The sequence below is a fragment of the Acomys minous genome, assembly GCF_964271855.1.
Source record: "Acomys minous genome assembly, chromosome: 16".
In the NCBI taxonomy this organism is placed as follows: Eukaryota; Metazoa; Chordata; class Mammalia; order Rodentia; family Muridae; genus Acomys; species Acomys minous.
The window spans coordinates 79721437-79745298 of record NC_140498.1 but is presented as its reverse complement, the minus strand read 5'-3'; the positions used below and the strand labels follow the sequence as shown (position 1 = coordinate 79745298).

General features: G+C 55.2%; 1 protein-coding gene across 1 annotated transcript; it reads left to right on the top strand.

The window, feature by feature from the left end:
- MMP17 (matrix metallopeptidase 17) lies at positions 1-23021 on the top strand. The gene is made up of 10 exons (XM_084764076.1): positions 1-257; positions 9582-9714; positions 9959-10088; positions 10429-10712; positions 11249-11425; positions 13894-13993; positions 17531-17613; positions 17698-17850; positions 20464-20721; positions 21194-23021. Exons 1-10 carry the CDS (start codon positions 102-104, stop codon positions 21484-21486), a joined length of 1767 nt encoding a protein of 588 aa, XP_084620202.1. The 5' UTR covers positions 1-101; the 3' UTR covers positions 21487-23021.
- The last annotated feature ends 841 nt before the right edge of the window (positions 23022-23862 follow it).

The following is a 23862-nucleotide window of genomic DNA, read 5'->3' as shown; positions in this document are numbered from 1 at the left end:
AGTCCCGCGGAGCGGACCCGAGCGGGCGCGGAGCCGAGTGAGGCGCAGAGCTAGCTGCTGGCGGGCGCGGGGACCCTCGCCACCCCGCCTTGGAGAGCGGGATGGGACGCCGCCCGCGGGGACCTGGATCCCCCCGGGGTCCTGGCCCTCCACGCCCCGGGCCCGGGCTGCCGCCGTTGCTGCTTCTGCTGGCACTGGCGGCCCACGGGGGCTGCGCAGCGCCCGCGCCCCGCGCGGAGGACCTCAGCCTCGGGGTGGTGAGTGTGCGGCACGGGCACGGGACCCCGGGAGCCGAGTCCCTGGGCGCTCACGAGGCGCAAGGGAGAAGGGAGACTCTCACTTGGTCCTCTCTGAGAGGTGCGCCAATCCCGGGAGCGGGGCGACCCATTCCCAAGGTAGAGAAACTGAGGCCGGGGCTCCGGCTGAGTGGGGCGCAGGCTTGCGGGTCTAGGAGGACGCCGGTCCCTTTCCCGCTCCGTGAGACATTGCGCCGCAGCCGCGGGCGCCTCGAGGAGGTGGTCGGTCGCCCAGCTGGAGCCGAGTCCCTGGTTAAAAGCAGCTCCACAGAGACCTCTGGCGGGGTGACCGGCGTCACAGACGCCCGGAGCGGTGCGCCCCGCGAGCTTCACGGCCGGAGTGGGAGGTCAGGGGCGCGCACCTCAGGCCGGGGACGCGCATGTGGGCTCCCGGAAAACCTGGGGTTCCCGAGTTTGCTCCGCTGACAATGTTGGGAGAGCCTCCTTACAAGGAGTGCATGGCGCTACCCCCTTCCTTCCTCCACGGGAGCTGTTGGCCTTGTCCCGCCCGTGCGGGTGCCAAGCTCGCTGCCTTCCTCCATCCCGCCAACTCCCACTGTCGAGCTTAGCTGGGCACCCCTGCTTGGGGGCCGCGGTACCAGTTTCTTCCCACCTCGTCTACCCTCCTGACCCAAGTCAGGTGGAAACCTGCAGGAGACCCGGAAGGTTTCGATCAGACTTTATGGCTCCGCAGGCCCGCGAAGCCCTCTGCAAAGGCGCGCGCGGTCTGTAGAGCCCGCTTTCGAGGAGGAGGCCCCGGCCTGGGCGCCCTTGATCCTCTGAGATCCCGAGAGCCGGCCAGGGGCGGCTTCCTAACTGGCACAAGCCAGCCAATAACCTAATGGGGTCCTGGCAGAGTCCTCTCTCCACGGGCGGTTGGCAATAGGGACTCCTAAACCCTCAGGTCTAGGCAAGGTGTCATGGAGATTTTATGCTGGAGGAGACACTGGGCCGGGAGCACCCCTCGCCCCGCCCGCCCCTCGTTTGGCAAGACTTGCCTCTAGGTCTAAGTGAGAGGCTGTCTCCGCCACCCCCAGGCATCTGAGGTGGCAGCGGGCCCCATGCTTTCTCTACCCACTTGAAGACATCTGAGGGTCCCCTGAGGTAGCTTCCTCCCACCCCAGTGGCCTCTAAAATAGGGGTTTCTCACAGTCCTGCTCCTTGCCTTTCATAGCCGCCTGCCTCATGCCATGAGCACTGGGACATCTGGTCACAGTTCTGGGTGGGTGGCGGTAGAGCCCAGATCCCCTCTCTCTTCCAACACTCGGGGTATCTCAAAAGAGACTGGGAGAGGAGTCACTGAAGTGAAATTGGGGCAAAGGAGCCCCAGCCCATCTTGATCAGACCCAGTGCACTTAGGAAGTTTTGCAGCAGCCTGACCTTGGAGGGTGGGGTGGGGCTGGCTCCTCCCCCTGGCACCTGTGGGCCCCATCCTACTTTTCCCCTACCCTACTGAGTTCCCGAGCACACCAGGGTCACCAGCCCAACCCACACCCTGAAGATCTCACTGAGCAGGGTGCATGACTCTAGCCTTGCCAGAGACAGCAGAACCCTGTTGTCCAATCCTGGTTAAAAGCGGGAGGGTGCAGCAGGCAGCCCCCTGCCCAGGACAATACCCTCTCGGGTGTGGGAACCCGGTCCTGCCTGCCTCTCTTGTGGTGGTGGTGGGGCGCCCTCTGGTGGCTCTCTAGGGGATGGCAACTAAGAGCGTGGGGTGCAGGGGCACTGAGCTGCAAAAGATGGGCGGGCTTTGGGTGTGAGCTTTCTGATGCCCCTCAGACCGCCCTCTGCGGGCTGTTGAGCGTATTCATGTCTGGATGCCTCTGAGGAGAAGGGCGCCTTTGTGTTTGTGATCAGCCTCTGGCAGACAGCACTGCACCCATGGCTGGGCCGGGAGGGGCCAACGCCTGTGAATAAAGCCTAGGAGAGGCCCCAGGCCCCCTGGAAGGATACCCAGGATGTAGTTCCTCACAGCCTAGTGGGCCTTGTTTTGTTATTTATTCCGTTTTTTTGAGTGGCTAATGCCCCACAGCAAAGTGTGCAACCCCAGGGAATGTTCTGGAGAGTGGTGTCCTGGCGGCCCTTTCAGTGTCCAGCTGGGTAGCCATGGGGAAGTGGACAGTTTTCACACAGCCAGATCAGGCCACCTCCACTCTCACACCCTGCGGTTTTTGCTCACAGCCTGCCTTGGAGAATGTTTCATCCACTGCCTGGCTCTGCAGGTTCTGGCTGTCACCGTCCCCCCCCCCCCACACACACACCCATATTTCATTCACAAATGTCATATCACTCAGCCAGGCCTGCCTCCAAAGTGGATGCTGTGGCTCGGCAGCACCAAGCAGTGGAGGTGTCTGGTGGCCCATGGCTGCTAGGGGTCTGCTTGAGAGCCTCCTTCACGCTGGGCAGCTAAGCAAACAACCCCAGAAAGTTGTTACTCAGATGTCACCTCCCGCAACGAAGTCTCTCCCGCTGCGAGCACCACACAGCAGGGCAGGTTCCGATCTTCGCCGCAAACGTGCCCACAACTGAGCGCTAGTTGCTGGGGCTAAGGATTGCCATGGTTAAGCAAAGACCTTGGAGGACAGGGCCCATGGTGACAGGTGGAAGCAGGGGACAGAGAGTGCAGGCTTTGCCTGTGTGTCCCCCCTCTTAAAGACTAAACTACCTTCCTGTGCCAACATCAGCTCTCGAAGCTACCCTGCGTCCTTTCTGGGCCCACGCAGGAATCCCCCATATGCCTTTAGCTGTGTTCTGGGAACTACAGTTGTTCACTGTGGGTCCAAATGAAGGTGGCCAGGATGGAGCCACACCTGCTGATCCGGGCACTCATTGCAACTGCAGAGAGACGGAGGCAGCATGGGATAGAGAGAGAGACTCTTGTCTTACGAGGGGAAAACGGGGTTAGAGATGTTGTTCAGTTGCTTGCTTAGCATGCATGGAGCAATGGCTGTCAGCCCCGGTAAGACACACGCACACGCGCATACACACGCACACACACATACACTCATGGTGGCACGCACCTGTGATCCAAGCAGAGGGAAGCGGATACAGTGGTTAAAGTCATCTTTGGCTACAGAGCAAGTTCGAGGCCAGCCTGAGCAACATGAGACATCTTTTTTTTTTTTTAAAGGACCAATGCAAGGCATGGTGGTCTACGCACCTTGAATTCTGTAACCCCAGCGCTCAGGAGGCAGAGGCAGACGGATCTTGGAGTTCAAAGCCAGCCTGCTCTACCTAGAGAGTTCCAGGCCAGCCAGGGCTACCTAATGAGATACTGTCTCAAGAAAATAGAAAGAAGATGAGGCTGTGTGTGTCAGTCTTAGGTGGCTGTAGTTCAGCAGTTCTCAACCTGTGGGTCTCGACCCCTTGGGTCACAGGGGTCACATGTCAGATATTTGTTATTAGTCATAACGGTAGCAAAATTGCAGCTGTGAAATAGCAACAAAAATAGTTGTATGGTTGGGGTCACCACAGCATGAGGAACTGTAGCAAAGGGCCGCAGCATTAGGAAGGCCAAGAACCACTGTCTTACTTTTCTCTTGCTGTGACCCAGGCAACTTAGAAATGAAAGTGTTTAACTGGGGTTCGAGATGGCAGGGGTGAGGCAGTGGCTCCAAGAACAACCGTGAGCCCACATCTCAGGTGGCAAAGAGCACACTGGCAATGAAAAATCTTTTGATACCTCAAGGGGGGGGGGGAACAGTGGCACACCTCCTAATCCTCCCCAGACAGTACTGTCCAATCTGTGTGTGTGTGTGTGTGTGTGCGCGCGAGCGCACGCGCGCACGAGACCAAACCCAAACCGCTGTATAGGTCATTTGCCTATCATGTGAAGGGCCCTGCGTTCTGTCCTAGCTCACGCAGGTCTTGGTGCCCACTGCTTTGCGCTTTGCTTTGGCATGAGACAGGGTGTCACTGCGTAGCCATTGCTGTCCGGGAACTCACAGAGCTCTGCCTGCCTCTGCCCCCTGAGTGCTGGGAGTAAAGGCTATGTGCCACCACAGCTGGCCACTCTGTGGATTTCTAATGACGGGCCCTTTTACCTAGACCTGGGCTGAGTCCCAAGCAGCTGCCTGCCTGCTCTGTGACCTAACGCGTCATAGGACCTCAGTGTTTGTATCTGTCAAATGGGTCTATAGAGACAGGCTGTACTTAAGGAAGAGATGCTGGGGGACGCTCAGGAGGGTTACGGGGCGTTCTCCAGGGCACGTTAGACATCCGAGGCCCTAACCATAAACACTTGGCCCTGGATCCGGCACACGAAGCATAAGACATTTCATATATGCTGGTCACCAGGCTCACAGTAAAGATGGGATGGTTTTGTGGTAGGCACACAGCCTGGCATCCCATCATAGCTCCAAGTCTCACTCCGTCCCTGTCCCCAGACCCTCCACCTCTCTCCCGGACTCTAGTGCTTAGCTATTTCCTGCATCAAAACCTTCACACCCGCTCTTCTTGCCACGACTGCCCTTCCCAGGATTCCTTACCTGGACAGTCCTGTGCCTACGCCGAGCGTCCATCTAAGCGTCCCCTCTGTCACACTCCTCCCTTCCCTTGCAGCAGTTACAGGCTAAGCCCAGAAGGCAGGCAGTGCTAGCCCCAGTTCTGCACTCGTGTGCTGTGTGACGGAGGCTTGTGCCGCGCCCTCTCTGTGCTTCCCTTCATCGGGTCGGCTTACAGCTATGTACAGAGTGCCCACTGTTCACAAAAGACAGGAGCAATCAAACACTGGGGCAGCTGTCATCAGGACCTGAGTAGCCTGCCACACTGTGTGCACTGTCTTCCTTCCTCCTCCCCCCTCCCCTCCATACTGCCCACTTCTGGACAGACCCACCCTGGTCTGCCTAGCACCCTACCTGGCCTTGGAATCTTTCAGCTACCTGCTAGGACCTATCTTTATAAAAAGGGCCATTTGCGGCCTGGAGAGAAGTCTGCTTAGTAAAGTGATTGCTATGCAAGCACAAGGATCCGAGTTCAAGCCCCGGAACATATGTTTACAAAGCTGGTCATGGAGCTAGTGAGATGGCTCAGCGGTTAAGAGCATGTATGCAAGACCCAAGTTCAATTCCCAATTGATTCTCAGTATCTACAACTGTAACTCACAACTGCCTCTAACTCTAGCTCCAGGGGATCAGATGCCTCTGGCCTCCTTGGGCACCTGCCACCCACATACAGGTACCCCCACACAAACACATTAAGAAAGACATTTTTAAAAAGCTCTATTTATTATGTATGCAGTGCTCCGACTGCATGTACACCAGATCTGATGATAGATGGTTGTGAGCCACCATGTGGGTGCTGGGAATTGAACTCAGGACCTTTAGAAGAGCATCCAGGGCTCTTAACCTCTGAGCCATCTCTCCAGCCCAAGAAAGACACGTTTTGTCTTTTCGAGACAGGGTTTTTCTGTGTAGCCTTGGCTGGCCTAGAACTCATAGACGCCTTCCTTTGCCTCCCCGAGTGCTAGGATTACAAGCGTGTGCCACTGCACCTGGCAAGAAATACATATTTTTTTTAAAGCTTGGGGTGGTGGAACATACGTGTAATTCTGGCACTGGGGAGGCAGAAGTGAGAGATCCTGTGGGCTTGCTGGCCAGACAGCCTTGCCTCTTTGCTGAACTCCAGGCTAGTGAGAGACCCAGCTCTCAAAGGATCTGGATGGTGGTGCTCCTGAGTCAACACCCAAAATTGTCCTCTGGCGTCCACACACATACACACTCGTTAATAAGTACATGGGTCGTGTATCCCATGTGCCATGTAAACTGTGGACAGGTTACCCAGTTCATCTGGGCCTCAGTTTCCTCCCCCTGTAACTGGGGGGTCCCACTGGTGATGGAAAGAAGATAGTGGATGTAAGCAGTGTGTGGCCAAAGGTGGCACTGCCCATGGACTGTAGCACCTACAGTTATCATATATATATATATATATATATATATATATATATATATATATATATACACATATATATATACACACACATATATATATATATATTACACACACACACACACACACACACACACACACACACACACACACACGAGATCAGGGAGCTGGCCCTGCTGCTGACACTGGTTGGAAGGACAAGAGTCTGAATTCAGCTTCTGGGCCTCAGTTTCCCTACCTATGAAGTGGGGCTGCTGACATCTGTTTGCCTCCAGCTGGTGGAGAGGGATGGGGGGAGGTGACAAACTCTGCAGGCTCCTGGGGCCACAGATGGTACCTAACCAAGGCTGCCGGCAGGGCTGCCGAGGTTCCAAGAGACAGTTGGGCAAGTCTGCACAGGGGCTTGGGCGGCGGCTGCACTCTATAAATTTGCTAAAATCATCTGAAGGATTTTTTAACGCTGTATATATTATGCCTCGTTAGAGCTGTAAAAAGATACACATTGTGTCAAATGGTGATAAACGCCACAGCAAGATGGGAAAGAGGAGGGGGCCCACACTGAGTGCCTGTTTACATCTGTGCAGAAATCCCTGACAGCACGGCCAACCTCAGTACTGGTCTGCAGTAGTGGTCCAGTTCTCTGACTGGGCTGGGAGGAGTGCCCGCCCTTGGGGGTGGGACTCCCCTCCAGGCCCCACCCCCTCCCCAAGTGGCCTTCTGGAAGATTCACCCTGAGCCTCACAGTACTTCCCCCCCCCCTCCGCCGCCTCCGTTGCCCTGGAGACAGCGGTCTGTCTCCGTGGCGACCGTGGAAGGAGGACCAGGCAGGCAAGCAGGAGGCCTGCGGCCCAGGACAGGGTGTGTGGTCCCAGCTCTATAGGTGTTAGGGAACAGGGGAGAGAAAGCTACCCTACTGCAGACAACGAGGTGGGGAGGGCCTTATAGACCTGCAGGAGTCAGAGCAGGTCAGGTGGGGTGATAAGGGACTGGCTGGTTGCTTGCTGTAAGGTGCCGGTCAAGGCTGCCTCTTTTGCAGAAATCTTGTGCTTGTAGGTGGCTTTCTGTCAGCCTAGGCAGCCCCAAGTCCCCTAGGCTAACTGTCACCTCAGTGGCCGGTTATCCTCGTTTGACATTTGTCAGCCACTGGTCCCAGACGCTAATGCAAAGCTCTGAGTGTTTGGGGTTCACCCGCCTGGAGATGGATGAGCTGGCCGCCCGGGGTTTCCTACACTCTCAGCCTCTGCTGACGTATGAATGTTTTCAGGTGGCTGCCTCTTGGCGTGTCCACCTGAGGCCAGCTCTGGCAGTCACCCACCCCACCCCCAAGCCAAAGCCCACGTAGTCAACCCTTCCCAGGCCTCGGGGCTGTGAGACATGGGCCTTGGTTGGATACAGGGAGGGGGGCTACGGGCATGCAAAAAGGGTTGAGCTCCCTCGGAGGCAGGGCCTCTGAGATCGCAGGTGTAGAGCTGCCAGTCCTCAATTGTATTCATCTCTAGGTGGCACCAACTGCCATCCCAGCTTAGGGGAAGGGAGTGGCCCTCCCCTCAACCCCCTCTGTTTCCTATTCATGTGCTCTTGGGAGATGGACCTGTTCTCTGAGATGTTCTACGTATGGGCTGCGGAAGTTCCGGGATGGGGGTATTCCTGCAGGGGGAGTAGCAGCCATGAGGCCCTGTGTCTCTGGCTTGCACCTGCAGGGAGTTTTGAAAAACGTGTGTGTGTGTGTGTGTGTGTGTGTGTGTGTGTGTGTGTCCGTCTGTGTGTTCTGGCACTTGAAAAACAAAACGTTAAAAATAGTTTTTGAGAGGAGACGTCAAAACAGGGTCTCAAACAGAATCTAAAATGGGGCAGTGGACAGATCTGGGCCTGTGCCCAGGGGCGTGGCTCTCACTTCCAGGCTGCCTAGGGAAGCAGGTGGCTGGCCTCCCCATACACACTGGAAGCTTCCTACCAGACTGCAGGGAGGGGTAGGGTGGGGTGAATTCCAAAACACAGAAACCCCAGCAAGGATACATTGTTATCCAGAGGGGGGACTGGAAGACGTACTGCAGGGGGTGTAAATTACATCATCAAGGCTGGACCTCCTGGAGAGGAACCCCTGACTGAGGCCCTGAGGGCTCCTGCAAAGATGAAGAGCAGTTCTAAGCAGCAGCAGCAGCAGCAGCAGCAACCAGTCCAGGAGATACAGCCTGGCAAGCATCCTCAGGATGGACCAGGGAAGGACGCAAATGGGTTGATACATTTTTTTAAAGTGTCCATCAAAAAACAACTAGGTTACTAGATGTAATGCCTTATAACTTTAATGTCAGCACTGGGGAGGCAGCAATAGGAGGTTCTTTTGAGAGTTTAGGGCCAGCCTGGTCTGTATAATAAGTTCCAGGCCAACCACGGCTACATGGTGAGACACTGTCTCAGAAAGGGGGTGGGTGAGCTGCTGGATTGATGGCTCGGTGGTTAGGAGCACTTGCTCCTATTGCAGGAGACCTGGACTCAATTCCCAGGACCCACATGGCGGTGCACAGCCACCCATAGCTCCAGTTTTGGGGATCCCATGCCGTCTTCTGACCTCCGTGGGCAACAAGCAGGCATGTGGCTACATATGTACATGCAGGCAAGACGCTCCCCGCAGCCTCGAACTCACAGCGATCCACCTGCCTCTGCCTCCCCGAGTGCTGGGATACCAGGTGTGCACCACCAGACCTGGCTGCCTCTGGGATTTTATACATAGCCAGCCAAGACTATACAGTTAACACCCTGTTCCAAAATGTGTATGTGCGCATTGGGTGAGGTGGCGCACACCTTTAGTCTCAGCACTCGGGAGGCAGAGGCAGGCAGATTTCTGCAAGCTGGAGGCCAGCCTGGTCTACAAAATGAGTTCCAAGACAGCCATGGCCACACAGAGAAACCCTGTCTGGAAAAACCAAAACCAAAACCAAAATGTGGGGTGTGTGTGTGTGTGTGTGTGTGTGAGAGAGAGAGAGAGAGAGAGAGAGAGAGAGAGAGAGATATGGAGGGGAATTAGTCTGCGTGGTTGGTCCTCTTATTTGTGCCCTCTTGAAGAGGAGGGTAGTTTTGACTCAGGGCACCCTGCCCTACCCAACCTCTGGGTGAGCTGGGGCCAGCCAGATGCTTGTTCAGCAGCAGGGTGGTTGTCACAGTCATGTGGCTCATGTGGACTCTAGCACCACCTGGTGGTTGCTGGCAAGCATTGGTCCTGCACGCGCTCCCTTGCGTCTCAGGCATCCTATTTATTAACTGCTTATAACTCGACTTAGGGGTAGGGGAGGCCAGGGTTCAGGAGACATTAACCCCTGCAACAGTCTTTCGTGAGCTCGGGCAGCCCCTCCTCAGGTGGGCTCTACCCTAATAACTTGTCACTCTGTTCTGTGTCCCCAGGAGTGGCTGAGCAGGTTTGGCTACCTGCCGCCTGCAGACCCAGCAACGGGGCAGCTACAGACACAGGAGGAACTGTCCAAGGCTATTACCGCAATGCAGCAGTTTGGTGGCCTGGAGACCACCGGCGTCCTGGGTCAGTTCTCCCGGAGGCTGCACTAGCCTGGTCATACCCTCCCTGGCTGCTCAGGGCCCCACAATTAGCCACTGAGGACTCAAGACTGGGCAGAGCCATGAACTTGAATGTTGCCGTAACCTGGTGGGGATAGGTGGAGTTTGATCATGCCTGGCCTTGAAGCCATTGGCCTTGAGGGAGCCCCGGGGTCTTCAGTGGGGGAGGTAGAGTCGGGCCTACCTGCTGACCTGTGTCCACTGTACAGATGAGGCCACTCTGGCCTTGATGAAGACCCCTCGCTGCTCCCTCCCAGACCTGCCCCCTGGGGCCCAAGCAAGAAAGAAGCGACAGATTCCGCCACCAACCAAATGGAGCAAGAGGAACCTCTCTTGGAGGTACATGGCCCGGGGTTGGAGGGGGGGGGGCGTTCCCCAGGGTACTGTCTCTCTGTCCTTCTGCCATCCCTCGGGCCAGACATGCTCAGAGATGATCCTATCAGTGTGTAGACTGTGGATAGAAGGTGGAGCAGGTGCTGAGGTACAGCCTACCGGGGCCACGTGGAAAGCTGGCGTTTGCTTACTACCCCTGGCCTCATCTGCAGTCATTTCCCAGGGAGTAGAAAAAGGCAGGAGAAGGGGGACAAAATTCATGCCAAGGAGGGGTAACACTTTACCCCAGTGGGAGGTCCAGAAAGGCCTCAGGCACAGCCGGCCTCCACTCTGACCCCGACCCTAGGGTCCGGACATTTCCACGGGACTCACCCCTGGGCCGGGATACTGTGCGTGCACTCATGTACTACGCCCTCAAAGTCTGGAGTGACATCACACCCTTGAACTTCCACGAGGTAGCGGGCAACTCTGCTGACATCCAGATCGACTTCTCCAAGGCTGACCACAATGACGGCTACCCCTTCGATGGCCCTGGTGGCACAGTAGCCCATGCATTCTTCCCTGGTGATCACCACACAGCAGGGGACACCCACTTTGATGATGACGAGGCATGGACCTTCCGTTCCTCAGGTGTGTAGGGGGCTGGTCCCGAGGATGGGGAACCCTGGGCCTGGACAGCCCCTGTGGGCCACCACAGACCCCACAGTGATCCCCTGAACCTATAAAGGATAGACATAGCTGTGGTCCCCAGAACACTTGTAGCTCAACCCTATTCCACCCCTAAGTTAACCGCTGGCTGAGACCTGTTGGGCCATTCCACTGAGTGTCTGCAGTCAGCTTTGCAAACCCACCTAGTCCCCTGTCCGGAGCCCAGACCTTTAACGTGGGGTCTAGGGGTTGACAGTCACCGCATTTGAGCCTAGAAAATCCTGCCAATCCCGGGGATGTCTCCACTATGGCCTGGCATAGAAGAGCTAGCTTCCATACCGTGAAAGTGTAAGAGACCTCTGGGAAACCCCTTCCAGCCTCCCAGGGCCTCCACCGGAGCCCCCAGCACACCCAGGACACCCCAGCACACACCCTGAACACCAGCTCTACCTTCCAGCCTCATCCCTGGTGAGGGGCGGTCCCGCCCTCTCCTCCTTAGGCAGCTTCTGTGTCTTCAGATGCCCACGGGATGGACCTGTTTGCGGTGGCTGTCCACGAGTTTGGTCACGCCATTGGTCTGAGCCACGTTGCTGCCCCAAGCTCCATCATGCGGCCGTACTACCAGGGCCCCGTGGGCGACCCCCTACGCTATGGCCTTCCCTACGAAGACAGGGTGCGTGTCTGGCAGCTGTATGGTGAGTGTCCCTAAAGTCCAGGATGGACCACACGGAGGGTGGGGCTAGGAACAAAAGCCCCAGGTACCCGTGGCTGTGACTGCTTAGACTAGAACTCTGTGGCCTCACAGAGAAGAGATGAGAGGGGCCCAGGGCGTGCGGCACAGGCCTCTGCCTTCTAGTACAGATCCCCTGGTGCTTAGAGTCCCGGGGGATTTCACATCTGTCCCTCAAAGGCTTGAAGGGTCTTGGCAGCAGCAAAGGCCTGCAAAGCACTGGGCATGTAAATTAGCCATCTCCTCAGGGATCTGAGGGAATAGCAGTGGCCCTGGGGTGAGCCCGGGCCAGGGAGCTTGTCCTGGATAGCTCATAAGAATGAAAGAATAGGGCCTGGAGAGATGGCTCAGAGGTTAAGAGCACCAGCTGCTCTTCCAGAAGTCCTGAGTTCAATTCCCGACAACCACGTGGTGGCTCGCAACCATCTATGATGTGATCTAGTGCCCTCTTCTGGCCTGCAAGTGTACATGCAGGCAGAGCACTGTATACATAATAATAATTTTTAAAATCTTTCTTTTTTTTTTTTTTTTTTTTTTGGTTTTTCGAGACAGGGTCTCTCTGTGTAGCCTTGGCCATCCTGGACTCACTTTGTAGGACCAGGCTAGCCTCGAACTCACAGCGATCCGCCTACCTCTGCCTCCCGAGTGCTGGGATTAAAGGCGTGTGCCACCACACCCAGCTAATTTTTAAAATCTTAAAAAAAAAAAAAAAAAAAAAAGAATATCCCTATAGGATCAAGAAGAAGCATTTTGCCCAGGATAGCCCATAAGAGTGTAAGCTATCCCTATAGGATCAAAAGTCAGGTACTTTGCCCAGAGTAGCCCACGGGACCAAGAGGCAGGCAGCTTGTCAGAGTAGATCCATGACAGTGAGAAGCAGGCAGCTTGCCTAGAATCGGAAGTAAGTCAAAGTGTCTCTGTCCCCATGCCCATCTGGAAGATGATGCCCTGGGAGGCAGTGATGCCTGGTGTACAGAAACACCATTTTGCTCCAGTAGAGCCATCCTGCCCCCAGCCCCCAGCCCCCAGCCTCCCCCCCTGCCGTTGCATGACGTCCCCTCCACTCCCCCACCCCATTAGAGTAGGGTTTTTGTTGTTGGTTTGTCTCCTATGGTGATGATGCCTTTACAGATTTTTTTAAAGTTTAGTGTGAATGTATGTGTGCCTGGATACAGGTGCACACAGAGGTAGGAAGGGGGCATCAGGCCCTTTAGAACTAGAGATGCAGGCAGTTTGTGAGGCCCCGTGTCGGTGTCGGTGCTGGGAACCTAAGCCAGGTCCTTTGCGAGAGTAGCAAGCGTCCTTATCCTCTGAGCTACCTCTCCAGCCTTGTGTGTCATTATTTTTATTTTTATTTTTTAAAGAGTTGTTTATTTATTATGTACAGTGCTCTGCCTGCTTGTACCCCTGCAGGCCAGAAGAGGGCACCAGATCACATTATAGATGGTTGTGAGCCACCATGTGGTTGCTGGGAATTGAACTCAGGACCTCTGGAGGAGCAGCCAGTGCTCTTAACCGCTGAGCCATCTCCTCCAGCCCCTTATTATTATTTTTTTTAATGTGTATGAATTTCCTGCCTGCATGTATGTGCGTGTACCACATGCATGCTTGGTACCCAAGGTTGTCAGAAGAGGGCGTTGGATCCCTTGGAAGGGGAGTTAACAGTTATGAGATGCTGTGTAAGTGATGGCTGCTGAAACCCAGGCCCTCTGCAAGAGCAAGCCGGGGTGCTCTTGACGTGAGCCATCTCTCCAGCCCCTGTGTGTTGTTTCTAATGCAGCCAAACTCCCTGTCTCTAAAGGGGGTACATGTGCTTGGCACAGTCACAGAGTTCTGTATGCAAGCACCACCCCATCTAAAACTCTCACTGCTCTGGACTGGCCCCCCCCAAAGAGCTGTCTCTAGGGACCGCCTGAAGCGAGACCCTTGGAGGAAAGGGAGCCATGCAGAATGAGGCCTTCTGTGGCTAGTGTGTCACCCCGCCCCCCGGTCCCCCCAGCCCCCTACCCCCACCCACCCACCCCTACACACATACCGAGTATGCTGTTTTTAAGGTTTCTCCCTCACAGGAGTCAGACTCACTTCCTTTTCATGACTAAATGAGCCCCCAGGCCTGAGCACCAGGGCAGTTCCTGCTCGGGCTCTTGGGACCGGCACTGCGGACATCGGTGCAGGATTCTTGTGGCTCCCCTGACTTCCATCTTCCAGGGATGTCCCCTCAGGAGTGTGGTGGTGAGGGACAAGGTTCTTGGGGGGCGGCTAGCATGGTTCACAGGCATGATGTGGTGGTCTGCCCCACCTTAGCACCCATCCAGCTGAATGGGGGAAGCTGGGCACCTGCCAGTCTCACAGCCCAGCCTCCATCCCCAGGGCCCTCGGAAAGGCTGGTAAGACCAGGGCCCTGGGTCGAATGCATCCTTTCTGTCTCCACAGGTGTGCGGGAGTCCGTGTCCCCTACGGCCCAGCTGGATACCCCAGAGCCTGAGGAACCACCCTTCCTGCCAGAGCCTCCCAACAATCGGTCTAACACCCCGTAAGTCATGTCTTTAATCGCTGTACCTTGGCCATCCTGCCCTGCTCCAATGCTGCCCCTTCTGGGCTCAGAGTACCTACTGTAGCCCAGGATCCTAAGGAAGGCACTGCTGTGGGTGATGACCCGGGCCTAGGGAACACTGTCTACTCTTTTTTTTTTTTTAAGATTTTATTTATTTATTGTTTATACAGTACTCTGCCCCCATGTATACTTGCAGGCCAGAAGAGGGTACCAGATCTCAGTATAGATGGTTGTGAGCCACCATGTGGTTGCTGGGAATTGAACTCAGGACCTTTGGAAGAACAGACAAGTGTTCTTAACCTCTGAGCCATCTCCCCAGCCCACACTGTTTACTCTTAAACTTCCCAATGGGAGATAGGGGAGGGGAAAGGGACTGTTCCCCCCAGGGAGCTACAGTGAATCCCCAAATAGTTCCTCTCCTATAACCTGGCTCACTAAGCCCAAGATCTTGCAGACGGGTACAGGCGGGTCTGTCACCCCATGGTATTTGTCTGGGGTATGGAGGACTCAGCATTTTCATGTTAGTGTCAGTCCCTCTGTAGTGCTGACTGAGGGCTGAGCTTATCCAGGCAGTTGCCCTGCCCTGGCACACATCCGTCCCCTGTCCCTGTGGCTTGGGCTCTCAGTACGGCAGCCTTCCTAAATAGAAGGACTGTGTTGAGAGTTACCTACCACAGCACCCAGCCTCTTGTTACACACCCCGGCCCGCTTGCTGCGCCCACACACATTCGGGCGTTTTGGTTTTGCTTTCTGTGATGAACGGCATTACTCTTAGAGCCTAAGCTGTCCACCAGGAACTGCTGTTGCCATCAAAGTACTGCTCTGTTTGTTCTGGGCTTTTCGTTGGTGTGTTTTGTTTTGGAGGGGTACAGAGTCATCGCCTAGACCCCAGGCTGACTTGAACTCCTGCGGTTTCTCTGACTCAGCCTCCAAGGGCTGGGATTGTAGGTGTGAGCCAATATGCCCAGCCCACTATTCTTTCCTCTCTGTGCGTGCATGCGTGTGTGTGCACACATGAGTGCATTTGTATTGAGGATCCTTGTGCATGTAAGGGAAGTGTTCTGAGCTGTACCCCAAACCCTGTGTTGTTTTGTTTTGTTGGTACTTTTTGTTTGGCTTGTTTTTTAGACACGGCCTGGCCTCATGTATCCCCAGATGGCTTCAAACTCTCAAACTCTGTGTAGTTAAGGATGAAGACGACTTTGAACCTCTTCATCCTCCTGCCTCTGTCTTCCAAGTCCCGGGGGTTATAGGCATGTACCACTAACCCGGTTTATGCAGTGCTGGGAGTCGAATCCTGGAACTCGTGCATGCTAGGAAAATGCTCTACCACATGAGCTACATACCTAGTGCATGCATGCACATGGGTGTGCGCACACACACACACACACACACACACTTGGTATAGATATGGGCACACACATACCATGTGTGTGGAGGTCAAAGGACAGCTTTTGGAATTGATTCTCTCCTTCTGCCTTTTACTGATTATAGAGATTGAACTCTTGGCAACAAGTCCTTTTAATGAACTGAGCCATTTCGCTGACCACCATCCCCCACCCACCGCCCCAGGTTGATTCTTTTCAGGTAGGGTCTTGCAGTATAACCCAGGCTGGCCTGGCGCTTTCTGGGTAACACAGGCCAGCCTAAAACTTATGAACTTCCTGCTGAACCCATCTTTCCAGTCCCTGTATGGTTTTGGTTGTTTGCTTATTTTTGTAAATGTTGAGGCAAGATCTCACTGAATTGCCCAGGCTCAGCTTAGACTGACCGTCGTCATCATTGTCGTCTGGGCAACCTCAACTGCCTGAGTGCTGGGATGACAGGTCTGCACCGCACTATACCAAGCTCTTTTGCTGTTAAAAATCCTACTTATTTGTTTGTTGTCAGTTGGGTAGTAGGTTGTTGTTGGGTTTTTGGTTTTTTTTTTTTTTGCGGGGGGGGGGGGGTGTTTGTTTGTTTGTTTTTTGTCTTGTTATGCTTTGTTTTGGAGACAGGGTTTTTCTATGTAGCCCTGGCTGTCTTGGAATTCAGTAGACCAGGCTGGCCTCGAACTCAGCTTTTCACCTGCCTCTGCCTCCCCAGTACCTGACTTAAATGCGTGCACCACCGTCCAACAAAATCCCACTTATTTAAAGACTAGGTGACACCAGTGACAGGACCTCAGAGGTACATGCCCTGCAAGAGTTATTTTTCTCCTACCAACCCTTCCCACCCAGCTCTCTAGATGGGTACACGTGTGTGACCACTGCCAGAGAGTTCTGCACTCTCACCAAGTGTGAGTGTCCTCACGCATGCTTCCTGTCTATTGTTTTAAAGACTTTTAAGAAATTATGTATCTGTGTGGATATTTGTACTACAGAGGCCAGAGGCATTGGATCCCCCTGGAGGTGGAGTTACAGGCTGTTCTGAGCCACCTGATGTGGGTGCTAGGAACTGACCTGGGTCTTCTGCCAGAGCAGAAAATACTTTTTTGTTTCAAGACAGGGCCATACTATGTAGCCCTGGCTGTCCTGTAGCTCACTATGTAGACCAGGCTGGCCTCAAACTCAGAGAGATCTGCCAGCCTCTGCCTCCCCGGTGCTGGGATTGTGCACCATTATGACACCCTAGCACTGAGCCATTTCTCCAGCTCTTTTCCCTCTATTTCAGACAAAGTCTTACAGTGGAGTCCAGTGTTGTACGACTTCCTAGGGAGTTATAGAAACATCTCTTCCCAGGACCCCCACAGAAAAGCAAAGAGAGGATTCAGGTCTCATCTAGTGAACCAATGAGTTTTCTAGGGCTGCTCAGAGGACTATGGGTGACACAAAAGTAGCGTATTACCGAAAAGCCCACCCCAACCTAGGTAAGGTCTCAAAAGCTGCATCCTTAGAACTTCTGTGTGACTGGCAGGTAGCTAAGCCAATTGGAGAGTCTCCTCCCTCCCCTGGCCCCCACCCCCCCAACAGTCTTATATAGCCTTAGGAAAGGGGCCCTATGAATCTTGTAAGTTTCAGGAACTTCCTGAGACTTAGGAGTTTTGTCTCCCTTCTAAATAATAAGGACCATCCTTCCTGGGGATGTTCTGAGTGTGTGTCATTTCCAGACAATTGCAACCCAGCACTCAAGCTGACCAGGAAATGTTGATATTCCTGCTAGGATTATAGGCATGGTGTGGCCACAGCCTGAGTTAAGCTCATATTCTTTGCTTATATTTCTCAGTCATCATTATTGGTTTGTTTGGGGGTATTGTAGTTGTTTTCTGGTGTTTCAGGTTTGGGGGAGTTGGCTTTGGTCCTTTGAGCCAGTCTCATATAGCCTAGGTTAGCCCCAGACACACCATGTAGCTCATAGTTTTGTTGGGCCCTCGTTCTAATTCATCCTGCTTGTCTGGTGGACACTGTCTACCATGTGGACCCAGGATGTTGTGGGTCCTTCCAGGATGCCCACCCCCTTGATTCTGGCGAGAGTAGCTCATTCGGCTGCTTGGGTTGGGTGCTCTGCCTCTCAGCCCATCTCACATCTGCCCTGCAGGTCCCGGAAGGACGTGCCTCACAGGTGCACTGCCCACTTTGATGCTGTGGCCCAGATCCGTGGCGAAGCGTTCTTCTTCAAAGGTAACCTTGGGTCCTGTGGGAATGGAAGGACGGCTCCCATAGCCGCAGCGGGCTCCTGCAGCCACCTTCCCTTTCCTCACCCAGGCAAGTACTTCTGGCGGTTGACCCGGGACCGGCACTTGGTGTCCCTGCAGCCGGCTCAGATGCATCGCTTCTGGCGGGGCCTGCCACTGCACTTGGACAGCGTGGACGCCGTGTATGAGCGTACCAGCGACCACAAGATTGTCTTCTTCAAAGGTGAGTGGACCCCCTCCAGGCGCCACAAGCTTGTCTTGTGGCCTACCGTCAGCTCATCCTGTAGGGGGCGCCGCGGACACACAGTAAGCAAAAAGGAACCTGCCAGGGACAGGTGGACATCTCCGGGATAAAAGACGCACACACAGAGGATGGAGTTTATTCAAAGAAGCATTAGAGGTGATGGGGAAGGCAAACTTGGCTGGCAGAGCCCATCTAGGGACCTGCCATCGAGAAGAAACCCCGAGGGACAGAAACCCCAGGCCAGCTTTACAGCCAGTATGATGACCCAAGGCAGAAACAGCCCTTTTTTTTGTTTTGTTTTGAGATTTATTTATTTATTATTACATATACAGTGCTCTGTCTGCATGTACACCTTCATGCCGGAAGAGGGCATCAGATCACATTATAGATGGTTGTGAGCCACTGTGTGGGTGCTGGGACTTGAACTCATGACCCCTGGAAGAGCAGTCAGTGCTCTTAACCTCTGAGCCATCTCTCTAGCCCAGAAACAGCCCTTCTGAGTATAGAGAACTAAGAGCAGCCGGAGGCCCTGAAGTGCCAGGTGGATATGAGGCCACAGCCCCTGGCAGCAGCCTCTGCCTAGGCCACCCCATCCTGTCCCTAACTCTGAAGGAAGGCTCTTAGCCGTCACTGTTGGACTTCGTATCTATTTCCACATCTGGAAAGGGCCAGGGCTAGGAAGATAGCACGCTCCTTATAATCCCAGGACTCAGGAAGCTGAAGCAGGAGGATTGTTGCAAATCCCCAGCCAGCCCGGGTTACATACTGAGACAGTCTCCCCGAAATCAGGGGCCAGGGGACTATGGATAATCATTTAATTGACTAACTGAAATACTTGCTCAGTGTGCACAGAGCTCCCCAGCATTGCATGTACCGGCTGTGCTAATCCCAGCACTCGGCAGTCAGAGGCAGGAGGATCATATATTCAAGGCACACATGTCATCCGAGGCCTAAGTTATGAAGGAGGAAGCTGGGGAGGGGAGCAGGTATGACGTGTGAGCCTGCAGGGCCCCCTGCACAGCTAGAAATGGGACAGAAACCTGGGGTTGCTGTAGGCAAGTGGAAGTCGCCAGTGCCTCTCCATCTGAAGATGGTACCAGCCCTAGGTCACCCTCCTACCTCAGTTCAGGTCTCCCTGAGGACACCAGGCTGCTGAGGCAGCATGGCCTCACGCAGAGAGTTGCTTGACTCTATACGGTGACAAAACACCTGACAAAAAACAACTTAAGGAAGGAGGTTTTGTTTGGGCTCACAGTTCGAGGGCCCGCAGTCTGCCGTGTTAGGCAAGAGAGTGAGACGGCCGGTCGCGTTGTATCCTCACTCAGAGAAGATGGATGCTGGTGCTCAGCTCACTTTCTCATTTTTATTCGGTCTGGGGCCCCCAGCCCATGAGACGAATCTGCCCACATTTTAGGTGGGTCTACCCCTCAACCCAATCTAAAATATCCCTCCCAGGCCCGACCAGGAGGCTCGATTCTTATAATACCGTCAAGTTGACATCGTTAACTATTTGTGCCACCTTTATTCTTTTCCCCCAGACAGGGTCTCGCCTGTGTAGCCGTGGCTAGCCTCTAGGACTGTCTCTCAGTTGAGACTGAGCTATGAACCCCAAGACCAGTTGTTCCTAATCACTGCCCCACCCCCACCCACCCACCCCCCTCACGAGCTAATGAGGCCATAGCACAGTGACTGTGCTTTCATCTCATCCATAGATAACCCACTCCTGCATCACCAGGGTCCCAGCCTGCCGGGCCTTCAGTATCTACCGCCCGAGGCTTCGTCCGTCACGTGCCCTGTGGTTTCTCTGGATCAAGAATATCACCCACGGGTGTCCTGACCCATCCTGTTTGGTGGTGGTCACTGGTGGCCTGGACGTGGTATAAACGCAGGCTTCTTCATTATGTTACCAGGATGCCCTGGAAATAGCCAAGAGCCAGCATCTTGCCCTGGGTCCATCCCACACACTGGTACCCAGGGATGGAGCCTGTCTGGTCCCCCAATGCTGCCTGGTTTCAGCTCACATATCTGTTCCCACTGAGCCCAAGCGTTCTCCAATGGCTTAGTTCCATGTCTCGCAGACGACACCTGCATCCCACTCATAACTGGGCCTCGGACTGAATGTCGTCTGCCATAAGATCAGCCAGACTGGCCTTGGGGGGCTGCGGCTCAGTTGGTAGAGCGTCTGCTTAGCATGTATTAAGGTGGTGTGGGTTCAGTCCCTAGGGCCTCGTGAACCAGGCGTGGTGGTGGTACATGCCTTTCACCCTAGAGTTCAGGTCATGGCAACTGGAGCCCCAGAAGTTCGAGGTCATCCTTGGAGTTTGAGACCAGCCTGGGCCACATGAGACCCTGTCTCAAAAAGCGGGGAGGGACGTTCCTTCTCCCGCCCCGCCCCCCCCCCAATTCTCCAGCATTTGTTACCCAAATGACTCACACCAAGCACGTAGTAGGTGATAGGGGAGTCACTCCCTTGTCCTGCCACCTGGGTGAAGACTGGGGGGGGGCAGTGTCGGGGGGGGGGGGGGGGGACGTTGGGAAAAGCCAAGCCTGGAGCCTTTGCCGCAGCTCCATGGCTCTTTCTCTCACCACCAGGAGACAGATACTGGGTGTTTAAAGACAACAACGTAGAGGAAGGGTACCCGCGGCCCGTCTCCGACTTCAGCCTCCCGCCCGGTGGCATCGATGCGGTCTTCTCCTGGGCCCACAATGACAGGACTTATTTCTTTAAGGACCAGCTGTACTGGCGTTATGATGACCACACACGGCGCATGGACCCTGGCTACCCTGCCCAGGGCCCCCTGTGGAGAGGTGTCCCCAGCATGCTGGACGATGCCATGCGCTGGTCTGATGGTGAGCACCGGGCAGGGGACAAAATGCTGTCCCCCGCACGCACGTTCCCTGTCTGTAGATGGGGATTACGATGAGGTTGGGGGGGATGGGCTTTCTTGAACCCGCACTTACCTGTCTGTGAGCCCTGAGGGGTTCAAGACTGTGCCCTTCTGGCTTTGCACACCGGCCCCCTACTTTTCACTTTCCAAACACTTTCCTCAGAGCCACCATACCCTCCACCCAATACTAAAAGATGCACATATAACAAATGCCGGGCGAGCTCCGGCAAGGATGAGTGGAGGTTGATAGTTCATTCCTGTGTCCCACAGTTGTCTCCAGCAGCCCAAGTCGGGCCCATGCTTCTGACAGGCATGGCCCAGACAGGCTAAGTGCCCCTCCCATTCCCCGCCCCCTTGCTCTGCGCTCAGCCACACTGTCCCATGGGCAGCCTCCCTGTGTTCGAGACACCAACTCAGCCCTTCCTCCTACACAGGCGCATCCTACTTCTTCCGCGGCCAGGAGTACTGGAAAGTGCTGGATGGTGAGCTGGAGGCAGCACCAGGGTACCCACAGTCGACAGCCCGGGACTGGCTGGTATGTGGTGAGCCGCTGGCGGACGCGGAGGACGTAGGACCGGGACCCCAGGGCCGCAGCGGGGCACAGGACGGCCTGGCAGTATGCTCCTGCACCTCGGGCGCCCACGAGACTGCATCTCCATCTCTGCTGCTGCTGTTGCCGCCACTGCTGTGGAGCCTGTGGACCTCAGTCCCCGCCAAGGCATCCTGAGGGGACAGTGCTGGCCCTTATGGATCAAGGAGCCGAGGGCGGGCGGGGAGGGACACACTGGCCAGTAGTCAGCAGGACTTGAGCTCCAAGCACCCGGTCCTTCCCTCCTTCCTTCCTTTCACTGAACCCAGCAGTGCTGTGCTCTCTGCTGGCGTGGCCTCCAGCTGGGACAGGGCGTCCCACCTGTGCCGTCCATCCATGCACCCTTCCCACCTGGAGCAGCCACAGGCAGTGCTCCTTCCTTCTGCTTACCACATGCTGCTTCATCGCACCTTACTGGGCTGCGCAAGCCCTACTGTCACAACCCCGGGATGCCTTGTCTGCACCTCAGCAGCTCTGACGATGACGAGACGTCTGCATGTGGGCTGGTGGGGGTGGGGGTGGGGGCCCAGCGTGAGGTCCTCGTGGGATCCATAGGGCCACTGTGCCTGTTTCACAAGTGAGAGAGTTGCTGCCCCAATGGGGAACGTGGCCGGGAAAAAGGCGCCTACCGGAGGTCTGAGCCAGCGCCATGTCTGCTGGTACAGAGGACCAGTCACACTCTGGATCTGCCCGCGGGTACACAGATGCTGGCCAGGGGCCTTGCTCCAACCATCAGGAGCATGCCCATCCTAGACAGGCTAGAAGTGTTATCTCCCTCTCTCTGGCCAGGAGGAAATTGTGGGTCTTGTAGAGACATCTCTCATGTCAGTACCCATTGCTTCGGCAAGTTTTGGACTTAGACCCTTAGACTCGTGGCTGTCCCCTCCCCAGCTGTGGAGGGGCCTCTAACATCTGGAATAAAAGTGGGGGTTCAGTTAGGGAAGAAGGGTGGGCTGTGTGAGCACAGGGTGACGGTAAAGGGGCGGGGATAGTAATATCGGTCCTCCTCCAGGACCATGACAATGTCACCCCTTGACCTGCCCCTGGACTTGTAGGAGATGTGGAAGGCTTGCTGCTCTGAGGTAGAACCCAAGATGGGTGTGTGAATCAGCTCCAGGGATGAACCACCAAGTCCGAAGCTTTTGGGATGAGATGGGCCTGAGGGACCGAGCCACCCGTGTAGGCTTGGATGGAGAGTAAGCAGTGTCTGTCAGTTAATAATCTCACATCTACCCACCCCTCCCCCACTGGCCCGGTCCCATCTCAGGTAAGAACGGCTCCTACACACCCCAGGCCACACATCACATACATGGCACCGGTGCCGCTCTCGCCCTGGCCCGGCTTCCAGGCCCGTACTCTACCCTTCCCCAAGCCTGGCCACGTCCCACAGCCACCTGTCACACCAGACAGAGCAGAGTGTGTCGGGGTCCGAGGTTTCCCTGTCATGGAAGCCACCCCACTCTGCCCCTATATCAAAGCACGTTCCTACGATGTCCCACGTTGTCCACCAGCCTGCGGGACACAGCTGTCCTGTATGGTGTCAGGGAGGGTCCTAAGAGTCTCTTGTCACACAGCACTGCAAGCCAGGCCTGCAGGCTCCAGCTGTCCAGATGCTGGTGTCTCACTCATTTTAAAGCCCAAACTCTTAATAAAATTTTTTTTTCTACACTGGACAGGTGACAACTCAGTGGTGGAGCACTTGGCTAGCATGTACAATGCTTTGGATTTGATCTCCAGTACAACTCCCCCGGCCCCTAAAAACAAAACAAAACAAAACCCTTCTCACTCCAGTCTTGAGCGAGCAGGTCAACAGGCACAAGTTCTCTGATGTGCCCTCCCTGCCTCCCTTCATTGCTGGAGCCAGGGGTCTCCCAGGGAGAGCGGGGTAGGTACGCGCCAATGCACTGGCTCCCGCCAGGCTGTGCTCTGCTGGGTGAGGCCCCTGTACAGAGGCTGCGGAAAGAAAATAAGCGTGTCTGCCCCGCCCCCCAGGGGATGGACAGGATGCAGACCCTGGGCACACACGATCCCATGCTTCCTAGAAGACACGGTGTGTTTGCCAGAAAACCTGGGGACGACCAGGCCACCAAATTGTGAGGTTTCTTCATTGCCTCCGTGTCCCCAGTCACAACCTTCTAGGCAAGGTGGCGCCCTGCCGCCATTTCCACTCAGCTGACTCCTACACAGGCACTGCTCCCTGGTCTCGCCTGACCCCTGTATGTCCTGATCAACCTACCTGCAGCTTTCCTGGGGCCACATCGAACTCTTGTCCTGCAGCAGCATCCAGCGTGATATACCACACGGCGTCCTTTTCTAGACAAAGTGATGTTAAACACAAATTTCATTCTGACCCGAGCTGGCCCTCTGCACTCAGGTAGGTGGCCCGTCTGTGACCATGGCGAAATCCTAGGAAAGGAGGGTCTGAGGACTCGCTCCACCCAGGGATGGCCTAACACCCAACAAGGGTAGTCATAGGCTTTTACACCTTCTTCGGCCTTATAAGCAAACATGTGC